Source organism: Cyanistes caeruleus, chromosome 4 (assembly GCF_971803275.1).
Source record: "Cyanistes caeruleus chromosome 4, bCyaCae1.hap1.1, whole genome shotgun sequence".
Lineage (NCBI taxonomy): Eukaryota > Metazoa > Chordata > Aves > Passeriformes > Paridae > Cyanistes > Cyanistes caeruleus.
This window is the reverse complement of record NC_141704.1, coordinates 43718356-43738686: the sequence shown is the minus strand read 5'-3', so window position 1 is coordinate 43738686 and position 20331 is coordinate 43718356. Positions and strand designations below refer to the sequence as shown.

Below are 20331 nucleotides of genomic sequence, written 5' to 3'. Positions count from 1 at the left end.
AAACATTATTTCTTTCTTAGTGTTTTTTCTTAGTGCTTCAGTGTTTCTGAGTCAAGGTCAAGAAGAATCGTGTAGCTCCTCAGCTGATGTCAGTCATGTACAATGTTTTCCATCTCTCATGGAAATAGCTTTCACCTTTCCAGTAGGTTTCTCGTAACCTGTGGAGACGAGTTTCTTAACCATACAGTGTTTTCTGCCTGCACGTCAAAGCTCCCTTGCAAGAGAGATGTTAGCTTCCCATTACGCTTTCTGTAGTCACAGTAAGAACTTTTTTCACACTGAGCTACCCACAGCTCTGTCATCTGGACTGAACAGTTTTGCAGAAGGGAATGTAGCTTTCCCAGAGAAAGTATGGACTGAAGAAACTATTGCCTTGAGGGTCTGTTTACAAATTCCTCTTACTTGGAAATTAGCGTGTAAGGTTCTTTTTGCATTCTCACTTTTCTCCTTGGGGAATGGCCGCAGGATATTTCCTCTCAAAGAAAATTGAGGTCAAAAGGAGATGGAGAAACAGAAGGTCCAGTATTTGTCCTAGAAACACTAATGTACTGGAGCTGTATATCACACTTTTATCATGGAGTCCTCTTTTAGTACCATACTGGGATGATTCAGAGCAGTGGATGTTGGAGTTAACATCCCACTCTGACTTACTATTTCCTGTTGTCTCCAGGCTCAAATAAACCTGGATGCTTCAGATGGATTGAGTCACATCTCTTTTTATGATCACAAAACCTTAAGCTTATTTTTATTACCAGAAGCAAGAGTATTTGGCATAATCACATCACTCCATATCCTGAAAATCCCATGTACAGTCTCCAGAGAGCCTGTCAGTTTTCAAGTGTCACACTTCTTGTACTAACAAAAATGTTGAGCTACAGTCAGGAACTTACTAAGAGCTCAGTGATAAAATGTCTCAAACCAAATTTCATTTTAGGCAGTTCAGCCCTTCCAAATAGAAATAGTTTAGTTTGAAAAATACTACTCTCCCAGTCTCACAGGTGATTCTATCCATCACTGACCTTTCCCACCAATCTCATCCAGGTACAATGTAATTTATGTTTCTAGCAGAGAGTCCATCATTCACTAACATTCAGATATTTACTTGAGACCCAGCTTCTCAGCTTGCAAAAATCAAAGCTGTTGGATTGGTTTCATTTGAGCTATGCCAACAGAATTTCTAGCTAATTTCAAAAGTAGAGAAGTAATTGCTGAGTATCATACAGTTTTGAGTCTGACCTTTTGAATTTAGATCTGGCTTCTGGAGGGGAACATTTTCTACTTCAGAGATGAATCTTCCTTCTTTCCAAACCCACACAACTGTTGTGTGGCCCTCACTGTGTTCAAGGCTGTGAGAATGTTAATGCTTTCATGTTTCATCTTTCCCAAACTACTGTCATCTGTGTATATAGCTACTCTCAAACCCTGCTACCTTTTCAGAGAGCTCCAGCAGCAACCTATTGTTAAGAAATGCTGTAGGTTTCCTACAACACAAAAAAACTAAAATTGCAGAAAAATTACATTGCAACAAAGAATACATCTTGTTCTGGCACTTTGTCTGTCTGTGGAAGCAGAAGCTTCATATGGAAAGAACCTTCATTCAGATGGGGCTCTAACAGACAAGTATACTGTTTGCTGTAACGTGCAAATAACCATTCTGGATGAATGTTCAGTATTGATTCTTTCTTTTCACACTCTCAACTTTACTTTCACATTTTCCACAATTTTTCACTACTTGCCTCATCACTTTTGTCTATTTTTCACTTCTTATGCAGAAAAGAATCTGCTGGAATAAGATCTACATAGTTAATTATGGTTCATATGGTTTAATAATTGTATGAATTACCTTTTACACAGTAAAAATACTTCTGCTTTCTGGTACAGGAAAAAAAAAATTCACAATTTAGTATTTTAATTATGTATTAAAAATATGTATATATATATTTATATATAATTTAGTATTTTAGTATTTTTAATTATGTATAAAATCTAACTGCTGTGTCCTTTAAAAAAAAAGGTTTTATGCAATAGACAAAGCTTGCGACCAGTTCTGTATTTCTTTATTTTTGTGTTTCTTTCTAAGCAAACTAAAATCAACTTGCAATCAATTTGGTTCAGCCAAGCTTTATTGCGAGAATGAATAAAAAGGAAATTGGTCTCGGGAGGGAGGGAAAAGGAGGAACATGCATTTGCTAATGGCATGGTGGAAACTTTGCTTCCATATTCATTCTAAAAAAACATGAAAAATGTTTGGCATATGATTGTAGAGAGAGCTCATCCACAGCACATGCTCTTTATCACAGTAGTCCTACAGAAATGTGTTGCCGAATGTAAACAATGCACAGCATGTACAACCAGGTTTGACATTGCCAAGATTCTTAAGTTGAATGAATGCGTGACTTTGCTTATTTAATAGCATGTTTGCCTCCTTGTGCTTCTTTAAGAGCCAGTCTGATCCCAGAAGAACTATTTTTTCACATCGAGATGATATTTTGTTTCTACTTTCAGGTTTTATAACAATTTGTGCTTGTTATAGTCCAAGGAGCTTTCTTCCTACTTCCATTGCTTGCTTGCTGATTTATAACATCTTACTGAGCAACTCAGAAAGTAGAGATATATATGAAAACTGCATATTTGAATTTCTGCTGTTATGCTTGCTTTTAATTGCTCTAAAATAGATTTGAGGATCATGTCTATTTTAAACTGCTGCTTAACGGTTTGCCTCATTTATGAATTTTACATTTCTTCTTTCTAGGCTCTTAAGGATGATGATGCTGAGACTGGGCTGACTGATGGGGAAGAGAAGGAAGAAGCTAAAGAAGTTGAGAAGCTAGGGAAAATACAATACTCTTTGGATTATGACTTCCAGAACAATCAGGTTTGAAACGACCAACCTGTAACGTTTCGTTTCTGTGTGTGCAAGTGGAGCATGAATACATTTAGTTAAAGTAGATATTTCTGAAATCCTTACTACTCTCATGGAGTAAAGGGAGAAAATAAGACAAAAAATTCATTACAGAGGTACTACTAAATTGGTACTGAATGCACTTGGACTTTATATTACACCTTTAATCAAAAACTGAAGATTCAGTTTTTTCTAATGACTATTAACAACTTAAATTAAAGCATCACCAACCAATGTCAGTCCACGTAAATTACAGGGTTTGCATGCAGTCACTAAAATGTAGCTTCAGCCTTCAAGTATTTCAAATGTAAGCAGACAGAAATGGGAGGGAAAATAGAGGGATGTAAAGGCAAGTTGACTCTCTGGGTCTTTTAGAAGGTCGGTAAAATTGATTTCTCTCACTTCATCAAGTGTGGGCTTTTGCTGTAGCTGCATTGGGTTCTGTTGCTCTCCATGAGAGTACACTTCCTAAAATTCTAGTCTCGAATACAAGTTCAAATAAAAAGGTCTGCACCCAAAAAAACCAGACCAAAAAAAACAAGACTGTAAGGACTGGGACTCCTTCAGTACTCTGCTCTGAAGCTGGTAAGACTAAACTTTGGAATACTTTCCAAGTTTTCAGAATTAATAGACACTATAATGTGTAGACCTAGAATTGACCAACTTAACAGGTCTGGCCACATGCTGAACTGGCACATATTTTATTCCCCTCCTTGGTCTCTTTGCCAGGGATCAGTTTTGTCAATTAAACCAATTCACAGCCTCACATTAAAATTCACTGTGCTTAATTTCGGCCCAACACATAGAACTCATCTGAGTTCTTCACTTCTACTGTGCATGTTTTATTAAACTTGAGAACACATATCCTGCATTTATTTTTTTGACGATTTCAGTCAAAATCACTTAATTCTTTTCTGTTTAAGGAAAGAAATGACTACTGAAGGTAAATCCCTTAATTAAATTAAGGGAAATTTAAAAAAAACTTCTCTGTTAGCAGGAAGGTATTTATACACAGCTATGACCTGCATAATAAGTAGTATTTGCCTGAATTTTCAACAGTCTTCTGATTAACAGTGCTTGTTTTCCAATGAAAGAGCTAAAAAGGGTTCATAAGCCTTTCAAGAAATTGTTGTTAAAGGAGCTTTTCCTCAGCTCCCAGAGCAAGCTGCCTGACCATGTGATGAGTCACACTGATCCCCCTTGAAATCAGTATGAAATCATGTAGACCCTTCACAAGCAGAAGATTTAAAGGGGAGAAAAGGAAAAGCTGCAAATGTGCTCTGAAAAATGGATTTTAGTTTCCTTAGACTATGAAAACAAATTTTCTGTGTGAATTTTATTAAAGGGAATGTTGATTCTATGAACCATATTTTACAAAGGAAAATAGGATGGAAGAGCCACAAATCTGTAAGTCTGTATTGTATTTAATTAAGGTAATAAATTGTCTGAGTTGTGGATTTCCATTTTGTTTTGCTGCTCTAAACTATGTTTCAGCTTGAAATTTGTCAAAGGATAGATGATGTAAAACAGTAGGAGAGAGGATTCAATTACATTAGTATACTGCAATGGCATGAAACTACAGTCCCAAAATTTGGCTAATATATTGCTCAGAGTTAAGAATACAAGATGACCAATGAACTCTTCAAAGCACTATGCCTCAGTTTTAGAGAGAGAAATTGTATAGGGGAATTGAATTGCTTTTCCACTCTGTTAACTAAAAATCATAGACTTGTTTTTCACTCTTTGATGTGAAAAACTTGATGTAGATCCCGAGCCTATTCATGTATTTATGAACTGTTATGCATTTAGAATAGAAATGAGATCCAAAAGGAGAAGTGTTTCATACAGCAAAAGGGAAATGTTTCCTGGGGCTTGAGTCCTATCAATGGGAAAGCATGTAGGCCATACTGTGAACTTAAAACTGTCCAACTTTTAAGTCCAACTTTGAGGAGTCTCTTAGAAGCCAGAAGTTTCTTTCACAGATTGACTATATGTTTCTGTACTCCAATTGTTAGAGTTCCTGTTTCCAATTTTAAACAATTCATCCATGAGAGAAGCAAATATATTGAATATATTGAAGCACTGATTTAGAAGAAAGTCTTCTCAGATTTCATTCCCAGTTCCTAATATCTTCAGAATGACCTTGAAGAAACACTTCAGTGTTTACTTTAGTTTTGTATCTATGAAGCAAGATTAAAAGTTGTTTTTTTTTCTCAGCTCCATTGTGCTGATGAGGCCTCATACAGTCTGGGGTGTCTAGAAGACATGACATTACATGACATTACATGACATAAAATAACACAGCATAAACCTTCAATTATAACACATAAAAATCAGCCAAGACATTTACAAGTTCCATCTGTGCTTCAGTCTAATCTTCAAAGTGTATAAGAGATTTAAAAATCTAATTTTTCTGTTTTGCAGTGGAATTACATATTGTTATTAGGATTTAGTTACCAAAGGTTCATTTTCATGAGATATTTTTTTAAAATGCTGTCCTTAGTTTACTGCCTGGGCCTATTCATGTACATAGCAAGAGAACGTAAATAGAAGACTGCAAGATTCATTTGTTTTCATTAAAGCTCTGCCTGAGGACTTGCATTTGATTTTATCACCTTTTGTGTTTGGTTGGGGGAAGGTTATGTGTTGGGGGTTTAGAATACAAATTTTGTAGTCAAAATTAGACATTCTTGATTGTTTAATAATGTGATTCCTATTCATGGTGCTCAGCATAGAAAAATAATGTACAAGAGGAGAGAGCAATTGAAAGTTATTTGATTGCAGTCTTTAAAAGGAAGAAGTCTCTATTTAGCTGTAATCAACTGCCCTTTGAAAACCTCTTTTCTGCTTTAAAACAGCCTTTGTACAGTCTGCATCTGCTATAATTGGTTTTCTAAAGTCAATAGTGTTGCTTCATTTGCCTTCCTTAAGTGGGGGGAGAAGTGGGGGAAGTATAGTTTCTCCTAGACCAGAAATAGAGTTTGCATATGCATTCCTCTGTTACAGTATTTTTATAAATATCTATTTGAAATTTCATTCTGCTGTTTTTCTCTCTTTTCAGCTTCTGGTTGGGATTATTCAAGCAGCTGAGCTGCCTGCATTAGATATGGGTGGTACATCTGATCCCTATGTGAAAGTCTTCCTGCTGCCTGATAAGAAGAAGAAATATGAGACAAAAGTCCACAGAAAGACCCTTAACCCTGTTTTCAATGAGCAATTTACATTCAAGGTAGTTTTTTGATAACTATTGATACTTCTTAATTTAACCACTTTGTATTTCATGCTTGGCTATGAATTTAGATGTCTTAGTTAAATGATAACTGCAGCAAAATTATTTTTCATGTTGTAGAAAGCCATTATACTCAATCTTGCTGTAATATAGGGTCAGATAGGTTTAAAAGGCACAGTTTGATTTCAGGCACTTTGGTTATTCTCATAGATGACAATCTGATTATTTTATGGCTGGATAAAACATACAAGAAATTCAGAAAACAGTGACACTTTGACAAATGTTAACATAAATTTCACTTGACCAGTGTTTTCTTTAAATATCTTTGTAGTCTGATTTATGAAATTCAGGTTAACATTTCCTGAAATATAAGTTAAAATTCAAGGGAAGTAAATAGGTGAAAGCAAATATGGCAGATTAATCTTGTTAGACTTTGTCATAGCAGTTCTTTTCCATGCTACTTTATGTATGAAAAGAAATTGTGTCTCAGGTTTAATAAAATGGGAATTAAATAAATTTAGGAAAATGTTACATTAGAGTATTTACATCATTCCAGTAGTATCTATTAATATCATTTATCTAAAACTGTAGCTGAATTCAAACCCCAGTTAAATAGAATAAAGGAATACTGTACAGCATGTTTCACAGGGTTTCTCCTTATATACATTCCTCTGCTGTTACTTCAGGCCTTTCTCTTTGTGCCCAGTCTTATAATGACAGCTACAGATTGAAAACAGGAACAGTGAAAGACTCAGGCTATGCAATCATTCAGTGAGAAAGATATCCCTGTAGGCCACAACTACTACTGTATATATAAGCTTATTTTTTCCTTGAAGATGTTCATAAAAGTAATCTTTTGTGGGGAGTTATTTCTTTCTCGAGCTTTCCTAAGAGAGTATTTAAAAGAAAACAGAGTTCTAAATTACATATTCCCATGCAGCTCACAAAAGCAAAGAAGGAGCAAATAATGCTGTCATCTAAGATGAAGACACAAGTTATAAATCAGATCAGCCACTTCTGGACTATAATGTCCACTTGTTGTAAGTCACATCTTTAATATTTAAATTTTATGCTCCAGAAAACAGTTTGTTTTTCATGCCAGACCTGACAGAGTGTTTAGGTGCATCTCAATATGGTACTGATCATCCCCTGTGGTCTGTGGTCTGCACTTGAGAGAAAACCAGCAGAGCATGCCAAGTACTGTCATTGTTCTGAGGACTACAGTGACCATTTAACTGGAACTGCAACTATAATAGCAGCTTCTATGGGAACTGTTGACAGTATCTCATTTACTTGTGCAGAGCTTTGCTCCTGTGACCCACTTCAGGTGGTGCACAGCTTCTCTTGGCATCCTTCCCATCTCTCTGGCAGTGCTGCCCACCAGGCAGCCCAGGCCCGTGCTGTTGCCTTCTCACAGTGCCTGCCTTCCTCCCAAAGTACGGCTCGTGGGAATGAGCTGACTTGTGTTTCTGCTGTATTGCATCTTGAGCCCTGAACCTCACTCCTTCCCTTTTTCATTTTTTTCTCCTGGACATCCACGGTGCTGTTCCAGGGTGCAAGTGTTTGTCAGACTGCAGCTGTCTGAATTGTATACCCACTCTGCAGTGCCCAAAGGAACCGAGAAATCCTGGCTGCACTAACCGGCCTGGCAGAGGGAGGTGTTCCTCCACAGATCCAAAGATCCATGTCTAGAGTGACATGTCTGTGCCAGAAAAACACTCCTGTATACGTGTCCTTTTACCAAGGTCTCACCTGCTTTGTGTCAACAGACTGATTATGTCTGAACACAAAGCAGGGGGAAGGAGCAGCTCTTCACAAGAGCTGAGGCCATCCTTGATAGTCCAGAACAAAGCCAGAGACTGAGGCTACATTAAAAGTAATAAATGAAGGAAACATTTAGGAAGAGAGCTAAGCTAAAATGAGCTTTACTGAGGTCAAGTACAGAAAAGTAAATAATGATGAATCTAGTCTTTGTATTCCAAGTTACCAGGATCCATTAAGTGGTATTGGAAACTAAAAAATAAACTAGAACATTTTTCTTCTCCTGTTTCTGAGGCTGTGTAAAAATAAAACTAGCATTATTTATAATTTTTCCTCTCACATACATTTGTCCTTTCTAGCATTTTAGAAGCTATAGATAATTTAGAGAATGAAAAATGGGTTTTGCTGCAGTATTTACTAAGGTACACAGCCATGTACCACTGAAACGATTTGACTTGGTAATGGAAGCTAGATCTGGTTCTCAACTTGATAAGCTTATTTTAAATGTTATATAAGATGTTATGTAAAGGAAAAATTACTACTTATTAGTATTTTAAGAAGCAAGTGGAAGCTGAACAGTAACAAAAGATAATATTCCTAGGGTTTAAGCAGACTAGAACATAGAGGTTAACAAGGCCAATGGTAATGCCATGCTTTCACTTTCTAATTAATAAAGAAGTATTTATTGAATTCCATGGAAACCATTTATACTTGCAGAATATTCTCAGATTGACCAAGTGTTCACATAAATCCAAACAATTCCTAAATCAGACCTTTTCAGACAGCCACTCAGGTGTGGCTTACCTGAGCTGCATGTCTCCATCTGAATATTAAAAATGTGGCTCATAAACACCCAAAGTACAGCATCTGTCTGAACACATTAGAACAGCTGGAGAATTAGTCAGAACTTGGCCTTCTGCCACCACAATTTCTAGTTATGCATTGTGACTTAAGAAGCACCTTAGTGTCTAACATGTGAAAGGTGTATGTATGAAAAATATGCCTTGGTAAGTAATAGGTATTGGTACTGTAAGAGACCTATCCAGTGTCTAATTACTTTGTGTCATATATAGTAAGCCAGTGCTGGTTTTTTCATCAGTCTGGGAGCTAGACATCTCTGAGTGATGACAGGTGATTTATTGAGGAAAAAACACCATTGTGTGAAAAGTTCATGTGTCTTCAGTGCAAGTAATTTGGCTTCTTGTTTCAGTTTCATCACCCACAAAATGATTTGAAGTAGAATGAGAAAAACCCAGGAGTGATGAGCGAGCTGCCACATTGTTCTATTGAGTGCCAGAGCCTTGTCTCGAGAAATACTGCATCTGGTGACTGTGAAACAAATACACCTCATAATTTTCTCTGCAGTTCAATTTACCCAAGATGACAGCTGATAAACCAAAGAAATAGATTTGCATTGTAGTGGACCAATCTTTATTGTCTCAGATGAAGAGTTTGTCATTTTCTTGTCTTTGCAGGTGCCATACTCTGAGCTGGGTGGAAAAACTTTAGTGATGGCAGTTTATGACTTTGATCGTTTCTCCAAACATGATATCATTGGGGAATATAAAGTTGCAATGAACACAGTGGACTTCGGTCATGTCACTGAGGAGTGGAGGGACTTGCAAAGTGCAGAGAAAGAAGAGGTAAGAAAATTCAAACTTTTTTTTCCTCCCAGAAGACTTTTATCCTCACCTAGAGAAGCAGACAAACTAGCAACCTTTATTTTTTTTTGCCGAGACAGCTCCAATCTGTTATCAGCATTTCTCAGACTTACTTTGCCTGATAAATTTTTGATAAGCATCTTTTCCAATACTCACTGAATGCGACATTCTCCTCTGCTAATTCAATCAGTCTTTTTGATACTTTATGCAACATATTAAAAATGGTTTTGTGAGTTTGACATTTTCCTGAATTGCTGCATTTGGGGTATGTAGAATTTGCATTTGCATTATAAGTGGTATGCATTTAGGTTTCTTGGTGGTTCTCAGAGTTCATCTCAAGATATTGTGCATGATGATAATGGTAGGATTTCATTGAAATATCTTAGTTTTATTGAACTGCTATACAATAATATCCTTTGATTAGAATTATGAATTTTACAGAAAACTTGAAATCGCATCTTACTCAAATATTTATCACCTTTTTTATTTTCCTCTCATTGTTAACATCCCTTGGATTCATTATTTATTAGGTAGAGTGCTACATGTACACAAAACACTTCTTAGAAATATTTTATCACCAGATTGTGCATCCTGTGAGATTGTTCACACTGATACATCCAACTTTTTGCTTATTGTAAGATCATTTTGTATTCATTTTTTACATTATTTTTCCTTTTGATTGATAGACAGTACTTGCCCACTCAGAGTGAATAGCATGCTTTAATTCTCTGGTGGGAGGAGAAGTAATCGTGCATCTGAGTTTCTCTAATTTCTAGTTCTCTAACTCTGAGTTTCGTCTAATTTAGCTAATAAAGTGCTTTGGATTCAAATCTTAGTTTCTGTGATTAAAAGGACAATCTCTAAATGAAATCTTTCCTTCTGCAAGTGATGAAAACCTGAGTATTGATTTAGACTAAAAGTGGTGAAAACAGCAGCAAATGCAGAGCCAATGCAGCCTTCCCAGAGTTTCAAAAATGGTACATTTCAGTCTTGCCTTTTTCAGTGTTTGTTTTGAAGACTGTATTTTCAGATGGCTTTCTTCAACTTCTTGCTGATTTGAAAGACACTGCTACACTGAGATTGTTGTGCATGTCATTGTTTCATGGTGGCTGTATTTGCAGGGCTCTCTTTCTTCAGGTGACATCAGTGTCCTGCTATGTGGGGCATTTTTCTTCCACTCTTAAGAATTAAAAATGAAAATGAAAAAAAGAGATAAAGGATGTTTGTAGTTCAAGGGACCTGTTCTTTCAAGCACTCAGCATGCTAGAAAGCTGAAAATAGGAAATCTGAGTGTATTAATCCTTCCAAATTTTATTAAGTAACAAATTGGTCTTCTATTACACTACTATGTGTGATTTCAAATTGTTTCATGCTTTTCTGTTTTGAAACACATAAAATAAGCCAAACACTATTCAAAAAGGAATTGTCACTTTTGCCTTTGTAGTATAAGTTTAATCTTTTAGAACATAAACAATGATATCCCCTGTATGCAGCTTACAGATAACATGCTACAGATTAGAGTTTCATCTGCTTTATTGCATAGAAAGTTGTTTCTTAAGTGTTCTAGCTAACATCCCCAGTAAGACCTGATGCAGTCACTTGGTTGCTTTCATAAAATTCATACCCTGCTAATACCATATGATCAAACCTTGCTTGAAACAGATACTGAGCATGTGAGCTACTTCCAGAAATGCATTCTGATTTGGAAAATGCTATTTATTAAAAAAGAAGGAGGTAGATAAAATAAATAATTCTTGAAGTATTTGGACATTTAATGAGTATTTCAAGAGCTTTGAATAGTTTGCTGTGGAGATGAAATCTAGGTTGCCCTCACCTTTCTTCAAATTTCAGGTACTGTTTATACAGAAAAAAACTGTTATTTTTATTCTTTTTTGATGGAACCTTTTTGAAGTTGCCACCAAAGCATGGCCATTTTATTTATAAGGAGCTAGGCAATATGATGATATGAAAGCATCATGAAAAACTGTGCTTACACCAGCTCCTTAAATATTTTCATACTGCAGGAGATCTCATGTTTTATTTTTGCATCTCAGTGCTCCAGCATGCAAGGTATCTAATCAATATGGAAAAATAACATAACCTGGGATATATGGAGATGTTTTAACCTTAATTTTCTATATACTATGTATATCTGGTTTGTAACAGCTCATAAGCTCACTGTACAAACAAAAAGTGATCCTACAAAAACCACTTATTCCTTACCATGTGTATTTAATCCAAACTTACTTCTGCTCCATTATGGAATCTCTACTTCTGTCATATATATGTTGAGCCAGATTCAAATTACTGCTTGGCCCAATTTGGAAGAGAAATCTCTACCAAGAACCGGGAGAGATGCGTCTGTCAGCAGTTTAGGGGTTGTGTTTCATATTCCATATTTGATTCAAGGACCTTACCATCTTTGATGTTCCAGTCCGTGCTCTACAGCAAAGATTCCAAGCAAATTCTAGTGTATTTTAAATGGTAATAAGTAGGGATGGGAGAGCTTGTATCTGCACAAACTGATTGTCATCGGACGCAGCAGATGTTGCAGAATTCACAGCAGATGCAGCTGCAACCAAGAAGTAACTTGGTTTCAGAATTAGCAGAGACAACACTGTGTGTATGAAGGCTAACATGGTTTATCTATATCAGATGTGTAGCAGTAGACATATGTTTGTCTCTTGGTAATGATCATGAACATGATATGGTGGTCTGGCTTACTAAAATAACAAACTAAAACCTGAGCAACTGGATTTCATAAAAAAGTTTATGACAAACGTAATTCTATTGCTAACAAAGTATCTTTTGCAGATTACTACACGTGTTATAATTGTGTAATGATTTTTTCCTTGAAAAGCACATCTGCATGTAATTTTCAATATTTGAAGAATGACAGGCTTTATTTCCTTTCTTGCCCTTAGAACACTTAGGCAAGTTTGTCAGATCTCAGCAACCGAGTCCTAATTATAATTCTAAAGGTTTGAAATTAAGTTGCCAAGGTATCCTTAATGTTTTAATTATGACCCCTAGACAAGATGTACACCAAAGTGAATCAGTGGCAGTTGTCAGCAGTCTCTTTAAAAGAACTATCTAGGTGGCATCAGTCAAAGTGAATATAAAAATCTCGGTTTTAGTTTATGTCAAATTCAGTTGATGCACATGACAGAATTGCAATATAATTACCACTGCAATCATAGAGGTCAAAACAATTTTACAAGCAGTTACTTTTCTTTTTGCTCATAAAGCTCCACTGGACAATCTGTCCTTTTTTCTAAATGGGCTTAAAATTGAAGACAGAGGATGAAGGTTTAATGAAATAATGTAAGCTCTATCTCTCACAGCCTGGCCATTTGAATGGCATCTCTCTGACACTGCATTCTCTTCTGGGAAAGGTCTTATTAATATATTTATGTTGGCCAAGTACTTTGAAGGTACTTTGTGTGAAGCCTTTGTGTGAGCATTTGTTATGACTCTAAGAGAGCTTTGGGAATGTGCAATGACTGCTAAATATTGAGGAGGCCCCTTCTAATGAGCTGCATACCTTGAATCGTTTTTCCTTGACTCCTTTTAGATCTGCTGTCCTTGTGTCTAGTAGTCCTTCAGTCTCATTTGACAGAGAGTGTGGGAGGGAGGAGTGGTAGATATTGAAAGGTTATTCACTTTTACCAAGTCTGACATATAATGGTTTGGGCACAGAGTGTTAAAAAGCAGATCACAGGAGTTTGTTCCTCTCTGTCATCTACCAGATGTCATTGCTATTAACTTTATCTGAGTACACACTGCATCCAATATCTGTTATCACTCCAGTACAGAAGGCCAGACAGACCTCTTCTTTGCTCACAGCGGTGTGAATCATACTGAGAGTCATCTTCTGAATACTTCTGCTGATTTCCCTCCAGACATTTTGTTATATTGGCACTTAAATTGAAAACCTGTTGTAGCAAATATGCCAAGAAATTTTAGAGAATATAAGGTAGAGCAGAAACAATTCTTTCCCTTGAAAGCAGTGGAGAAGCAGTGTTATATCGTAAGGAGAAGGATCTTTGTTGACCTGACCGTATCCACCACCAAGAGTTCTGCAGATCTTTCTCAAATGCCATCCCATGAGACTCTGCATTATCTGACCAGGCATCCACCATGGTTAGATTACATGATGGATGCAAGGTCATACCACACTGGGTGATGCTGGGTGTATTTTATACAAGCCTTGTGAGTGGGAGGTCTGCTGGAAAACATCAGCATCACTCCTGCATGGTGCACAACCCCAAACTGTGTGGATGCACAGTGCTGCCTTGGAAAGGGGTGAGAGGCAGGCATTCTGCAGCTGGAGAGTGAAAAAGCAGTTCTGTGAACCTTGACTGGGCTTTTCATGAGGATTGTTCTTTCCTTCCTTATCCAAAAGTAAAAGGTGAAAGAAGGAGGTGGAAAAGTGGGCCCAAAACATGTGTATTTAATACGTTGGTATACTTCACAGAAGTTAGAGACTGTGACAAAGTTAGTGAGCCACCCAGCTTACTGACTCTCTGGAACTGAAACTTGCAGGGATCTAAGAGGAAAGGACATTTTTACAAAAGTCACTGTCAAATTACAGCAGCAAATCACTGTTATTTTCTGTTATAGTTACATGAGCAATGGACAGATGATCTAATAGGCCTTTCCCATCACTGGTAATAACACTTAGTTCTTTTACAGCTTTGCAGAGAGCACAGTGCTTTGCAAAAGAAAGCATCATTATCCCTATGGAGTTGCTGTCAGAGTGATTCTGTCAGAGTGTCAGACAAATTTTAAAATGTGAGATTTCCTTTATTTAGCTGCAAGTTATATTGGAACACTATGTTTTCTTCATGGTGTTTACATCTTCTCGAGTTCTTTACATCTTCTTACACCCAATTAAAACTTTAAAATGTTAAATCTAAGGAGGTTTTAATTTTCAGGTTTTGTGAAGAGTTTATGCGGTAAACAGAGATTGTTGAATGCCTGTTTAACATTGTAAGTGCAGCATCTGTCCTGCCTGAATTTCCTACTGAGACAGAGAACAAAACAGAGGTTCTGGAGTTTGAGAATAAGCAAGCCTGCTTTAAAATTCTTCAGCAGTTAATTAGGTTTTTTTCATCTTGAAGATGCTAAAAGGATTCCAAAGGTAAAACAATATGATTCAAGTAGAGCTGTAAGGGTACTGTTTTTAGTTCATTAGAATTATGCATTTCTTTTCTCACCTTTCATACTCAAAGTGCTGACAATCCCACTATATACCTTTGTTGAGTATTCTCTTTCTTTACTCCCTCTCTGGAAGAGACGCTTTAGGAGGTCAGAGACATTCTTCTGTTATAATAAAAAGAATGTAATTGGCTTACTTGAAATCAAAAGGGAACTTGTCTTGATTCATCTCAATCTGTCTGGCTTTGCAGATATTAAATTCAAATACAGAGGACAGTATAAAAGAGGGAGAAGCTCAGTGATAGTGTTAAATTCAGATTCTTCTGGGGCCTTTCTGTTCCTGGACAGTATTCATTCTGAGATCAGGAAAACATGTATTGCTTATTTGCCAAAAAACCTTCTTATTACCATTTTCCTTCCATGTGCAGGAGGGCATTTTGAGGCTGAAATAGTAGATCCTACACTTGGTGCTAAACATCTAATGACCCATAATACACAAAATAATAATAATTATAATATTTGTTTCAGACAAAGTGTATTGCTAAGAACCTTGTAGAAAATTCCAAGGCCAAAGGAAGGAATAGTGGGCAGTTCCCAGCCTCCACATATTAATATTACTGTGTGGGGTTTTATTACGCAAGCATAAGATATTTTAAAGTTCAAAGACACAGCTACAAACAATGGCAATTGGAAAGCAGTGTTCTGAATAGTGTTTCTATAGAGTTTTGAGGAAGCTACTGAGAGGGATCAAACTCATCTGAAGCTAGAGTATGAGGAGATATTTTGGATGGATACTGCAGAAGGAATTCCAGGAAGTACAGATTTCATTGTGGAGTACTCCCAAGTGGAAAGTTCTGTGCTCGGCGAGAGATTATAAATGGATCAGCTGATGAGTGTGAAAGGGCCACAGAACATGCTATATCTGGAATTGTTCAGCATTGTTCTCCAACTGGTCTTTTATGTATTTACTTATTTTTCTGACTACCAGCATCAGTGAATGCATAATCCAGAGGCAGAAATGTGCTCACTATGCCCATTTATGCTCACATGGGATTTTAGGCAGATGCTTTGCAGTAGCCCAGGCATATACCTTATTTTCCTTTCTCCCCTATATTTCCAAACTAAAAGTGACAAAAATTGTTATCTGCTTGCTGTTATAAACTGGGATCAGGAACTAAGGGAAGCTGTTAAACCACTGTATCAAAGTACAGTGTCATTAGAAGGACCTTCAGAACAGAGAGCAGCAGTCACAAGGGAAGAGCGGATCTCACAAAAATGACAACAGCAATGACAACAGCATTTTCACTAGAAGGTTGAGGAGGAGTTGTATGCTACACCAATGTCTTTGCTTTGTTGTGCCCACTCCATGTAGAACTAGAAGATTTTTGCTTCTAGAAAAATCAGAGAAGAATGTATTTTTGAAAAGGGGAGACAAAGGTTTAGGAATAGTGGTCCAAGAAAGAAAGGGATTAGCCATTTTCTTTATTTTTTTTTCCTCTATCACCTTTTAAACACTGATTTAAACCATGTCAAAGATTACCATAGTAACCATTTAACCTCTTTTCAGAGCTGTTGTGTTTCCTTTTAGTTCAACAATGAGCTTAAACTGGTATCTGAAGCACTTTGCATTGTACCTGTGAATTAGGGAATTAGCACAAAATTCCCTAATCACAGTTAGAATCTGGAACATAAGACTGTGTTTTCAGTTCAGAGGTATGAGACTTTTATTTAGTTTATGCTAATGTTTCAAGAGGTAGAGCACATGCATTTAGGAAGTATAACAAGCCTTATTTCTAGGCTAAATGGATGATGGACAGAGATAACTCAGTCCTGCAGTTTCCTGTTCAGTTGTATCATATAAGTCAGCCTTCTACCAAAGGCCAAAGAATTCCCTCACAGTGGCTGATGCATTGTAAATGTGTTACAGGTAATGCAGCAGGATGAGTTTAGTGCACCTGTACTTCTCTCCTCTTCCTTTTCTGTGGCCTTCTGCAGCTTACTTTGTGATTGCTACTATCCTAACTAGAGAAGTACTCAGGCTGCCTGGCTGGCTCACTCACTAGAGGGATGGAGGGTTACCATAGGTGTTTTGTCCCTTCCATTAGCAGACTTTTCAGAGTATGATTTTTTACTGTAGACGCTGGAGTATGATCACTGCAACAGAATTACTACTGCTGTCTCATTAGAGCAGAACAAAACTCACTTTGTGCTACCATCATCAGTGCGCAGATGAAATCTATTTCCAATCTCTTTTTGAAGCCAGATATGTTCTGTAGGTTCTTCTTGCTGGCCTAAATCTGGAGTAAAACATGTACCTGAAACTGAATCCAGTGATATGGATGTCAGGATGTTTTCCTTGACAGTTATGTCTGCAGTCACGACTACAGAAGTAATGTCAGAGATAAAGGTTTCCTGGCTCGCAGGGAGAGAGTTGTAAGTGGTGTTATTGCTGGTTGGCGGCATGTGTTTGCCTACAAAAGAATGGATTTAGGAGGTACTGCAACATCCACTAACACTGATAAAGACAAGTGAATTTGGGAACCCTTCTCTGAGCCTTGCTCTACTTGTGGCTGACCTCGAGTTCAAATCCCTTCTTTTTAGCCAAAGAGCTTGCCATAAAATTCTGACTGAAGTCATTCCCTGTACGATTACCATGATGTGGGGTGTACAACTTGCTTTTGGTGGCACTGGTATAGAACATGGCACTGCAGCTTCACAGTGCTGTGGCTGGCAACAGGCAGACAGCACCTGACCTTCCCATCAGATGCTTAGTATTAGGTGCTACTTAAATTATTTCTGGTTGTCTGGAATCCAGTTATTTTACCTCTGTTTTTCCATGTCTTCTTCAGTAACTGTGAAAATTAAGAGGAGGACCTCTTGCTGATGAGTGGAGCCTCAGCTTTAAAGTTGGCAGCAGCTCATTTTTGTGGCAGTGTCCTGAGGTCTGCAGCTGACATCTCCTGTCTGTTAATGCCCAACCCAGATTTAGGAGTGGATTATGCTGAAAGTGGTTTTACTCACTCAGATTTGCACATTAATTATCAGGACAAGCATTAATTTTCTGATGTTTTAGAGTAGACAAGTTTTCTATGACATTTATATTAGCTAGGATTAAAATTTTCTGTCTGAAAAGAAGTCTCCCATTTCAAAAAACCTTTTTATTTTTCAAAATAGTGCTATTTCCTATCAATTCATTTAGACATATCACTAAATGAGGTGGTATTATTTGCCCTAAATCTGGAGGACTCTTAGGAACATTTCAAAGAATCTCCTATAATCTAACTCATTCTAGGCAATAGGCAGCATCCTGGAGCTAATAATAATAAAAATCTCCTTACAAGCTTGAAAGTTTTACCTTGCTTGGTTTTGGAGCATGGAGCTAGAAACTGTCTGATTCTCAGCCCTCAGCAATGTTTGTTATAGGCAGCTTTGCACCTCCACTGAAAAACTCTTAGAGGGTCTTTAAGCCCAAAGAGTTTGAAAATTTTTGATTCTAAGACGTAAGTAGATGAAGAAAATACCACACCCTTTTATAGCTTCAGCAATATTCTATCTCTCTTAAAAATGTGTGCTTTACTCGTTACTTAGATGTTACTGGATTCTACTCTGTTGCTGATTCTTGTTATGCCCTTCTTCAGTAGATTCAAGCAATTTAATACATGATGCTTGCTTTCCTCTACAATACTTATTCACTGTAATCAAGTCACATCCAATCCTCTTTTAAGAAAGCTGTAGAAATTAATCTTCCATGGTTTTCAAAATCAGGTTTTCATTTTTGCTGTGTCTTTCGTGACTTTTTTACTTTCTTTGTAGTTTTCAGCATCTAAAAAAAAAATATGTACACAAGAACTTCTGTGCAGCATACTTTATTTCTTTGCCAGGCAGACAAAGTCACCAGCCTCTTCTGACCATGTCTACTGTTGATTGTTTTGCAAAGCATTACACTAGCAGTTCATGGTCTGTAGCTTATGACCCTGAGTCCTCAGCAGGAGGTATTGCCTCGTAAGGTACCTTCCCTGATTCAGAAGTCACTTACAAAAATCTTGAGATCCTTAGTAGTCTTTATTAGACTCTTTAGAGTCTTAGAATGTGGAAAATTTGCTTTTGGCTGTATGAAAATGTCCTCTTTGTGACTGGTTACAGGTAATTGATTAAGCACTTTCTTTCTGACCAACCGGTTGCATTACTATTTACTGTTATAATAGTTTTCATAATTCACCTGCTTCCTTTGTCAGCAAAATGTCTTCCCCACTAAAAACAGCAGTAGACCTTGAACAGAAAAAAATAAAACAAATGCACATGCTTCCTTCATCGAGCAAATTTACAGTCTTACCAAAGAGGGAATCTGGTTTGAGTTGAAAAGACCTTTATTTACCATTAAACAATGTGACTGCATATTCATAATATTTTATATCCTTTAACTCAACATTATTACAAGCTTTTATGAATACTTTTTTTGTTTCATCTGGGTTTGATATAAGACAAATGACTGATAGATACCATCTTCATCCTATTTGGCCTTTTTTGAGTAAGACAGGTATAACATTAGCACTGTTTCAGCCTTATTTCCCTTGTGGTCTAAGATTTATTAAAAAGGAATGTCATTGAGCCAGAGATCTTATGACAAGTGCAGTCCTCTTTCCCAGATTTTTAGATAACTGCAATGAACTCTTTCTTTTTACTAAAGAGATTAATACAATCGAGTGTGTGGTTCTGATTGCTATGATGACCTTTGATGAGCTGCCTTGTCTTCCTAAAGAACGTGTTAAGAGACTTTTTCAAAGTGAAATAGTCAGGAGAAGTAGAATAAAAAAAGAGGAATTTGCCAATAAGTATTTATCTAACACTTTAATATCTTTCAGCAGTTTCATAAAAATAAACGTTTGAATGCTTAGTTTAAGTGGATGTAAGCCTGGTAAGGGTAAGTCAATAGAGTTGAATATGTAACAATAGGTTGAAGGGCCTGATTCTTGAACTGACCACATATATTTAATGTGCTGAACTTAAGACATATAATGCAAGGCATTATAGTAGGAGACATGTATTTCAAGTGGAACCAAAGACAAAAATACTGAAATTATCTGAGAGAGTATTTCACATATTTCTGACTTCCCTCAAACTAGGGAGCACTAGAACAAGAGCTTTCTTGAGCTTTTCAGCTTGCGTGTTTTCCAGCTGCATATTCTTTACCCCACCTCACATTTAGTTCTGATGCTCTGAAAAAAGCTTCAGTACAAAAATCAACAAAAGATTGTAGTCCTATGTGTAGTCCTATGTGTGCTTGTAGCACAAAAGCAGTGAATGGAAAAAAAAAGATGACATTGGCTTGGGTGAAATTTTACATGAAAGAAAAACTTCAGCTTGATAAATTACAGGTGGAGAACAGTCTTCTTATAAGTCTTCACCTATTAGCTCTCAATTGGATCAGCTGTCTGTGGTTTTCCTGTTAGGAAATCCAGTTCCTTTTCATCTTGCTGTGCTGGTCCTTGGTGTGCAGCCCTTTTCAGGTCATTGCTGCAGTGCAGTGGGAATCCTTGCTTTTCTGTGTGGCCAGGTTGTCTTTATGTGAAAGTAAATGCACTAGCTGGTTTTGGTACAAAACCTTATTCCATGCTGCC

At 36.9% G+C, this 20331-nt stretch overlaps 1 protein-coding gene across 4 annotated transcripts in view; it reads left to right on the top strand.

The window, feature by feature from the left end:
- The window catches only part of SYT1 (synaptotagmin 1), a 332112-nt gene that overhangs the window by 254997 nt on the left and 56784 nt on the right, over positions 1-20331 (top strand). For 3 of the 4 annotated variants that reach the window (XM_086884216.1, XM_086884214.1, XM_086884215.1), the window contains 3 exons: positions 2753-2875; positions 5964-6131; positions 9368-9535. In XM_086884216.1, coding sequence (XP_086740342.1) covers positions 2753-2875; positions 5964-6131; positions 9368-9535 — 459 coding nt within the window. The remainder of the gene's footprint in view (positions 1-2752; positions 2876-5963; positions 6132-9367; positions 9536-20331) is intronic. The other variant, XM_086884217.1, reaches the window with a different exon arrangement.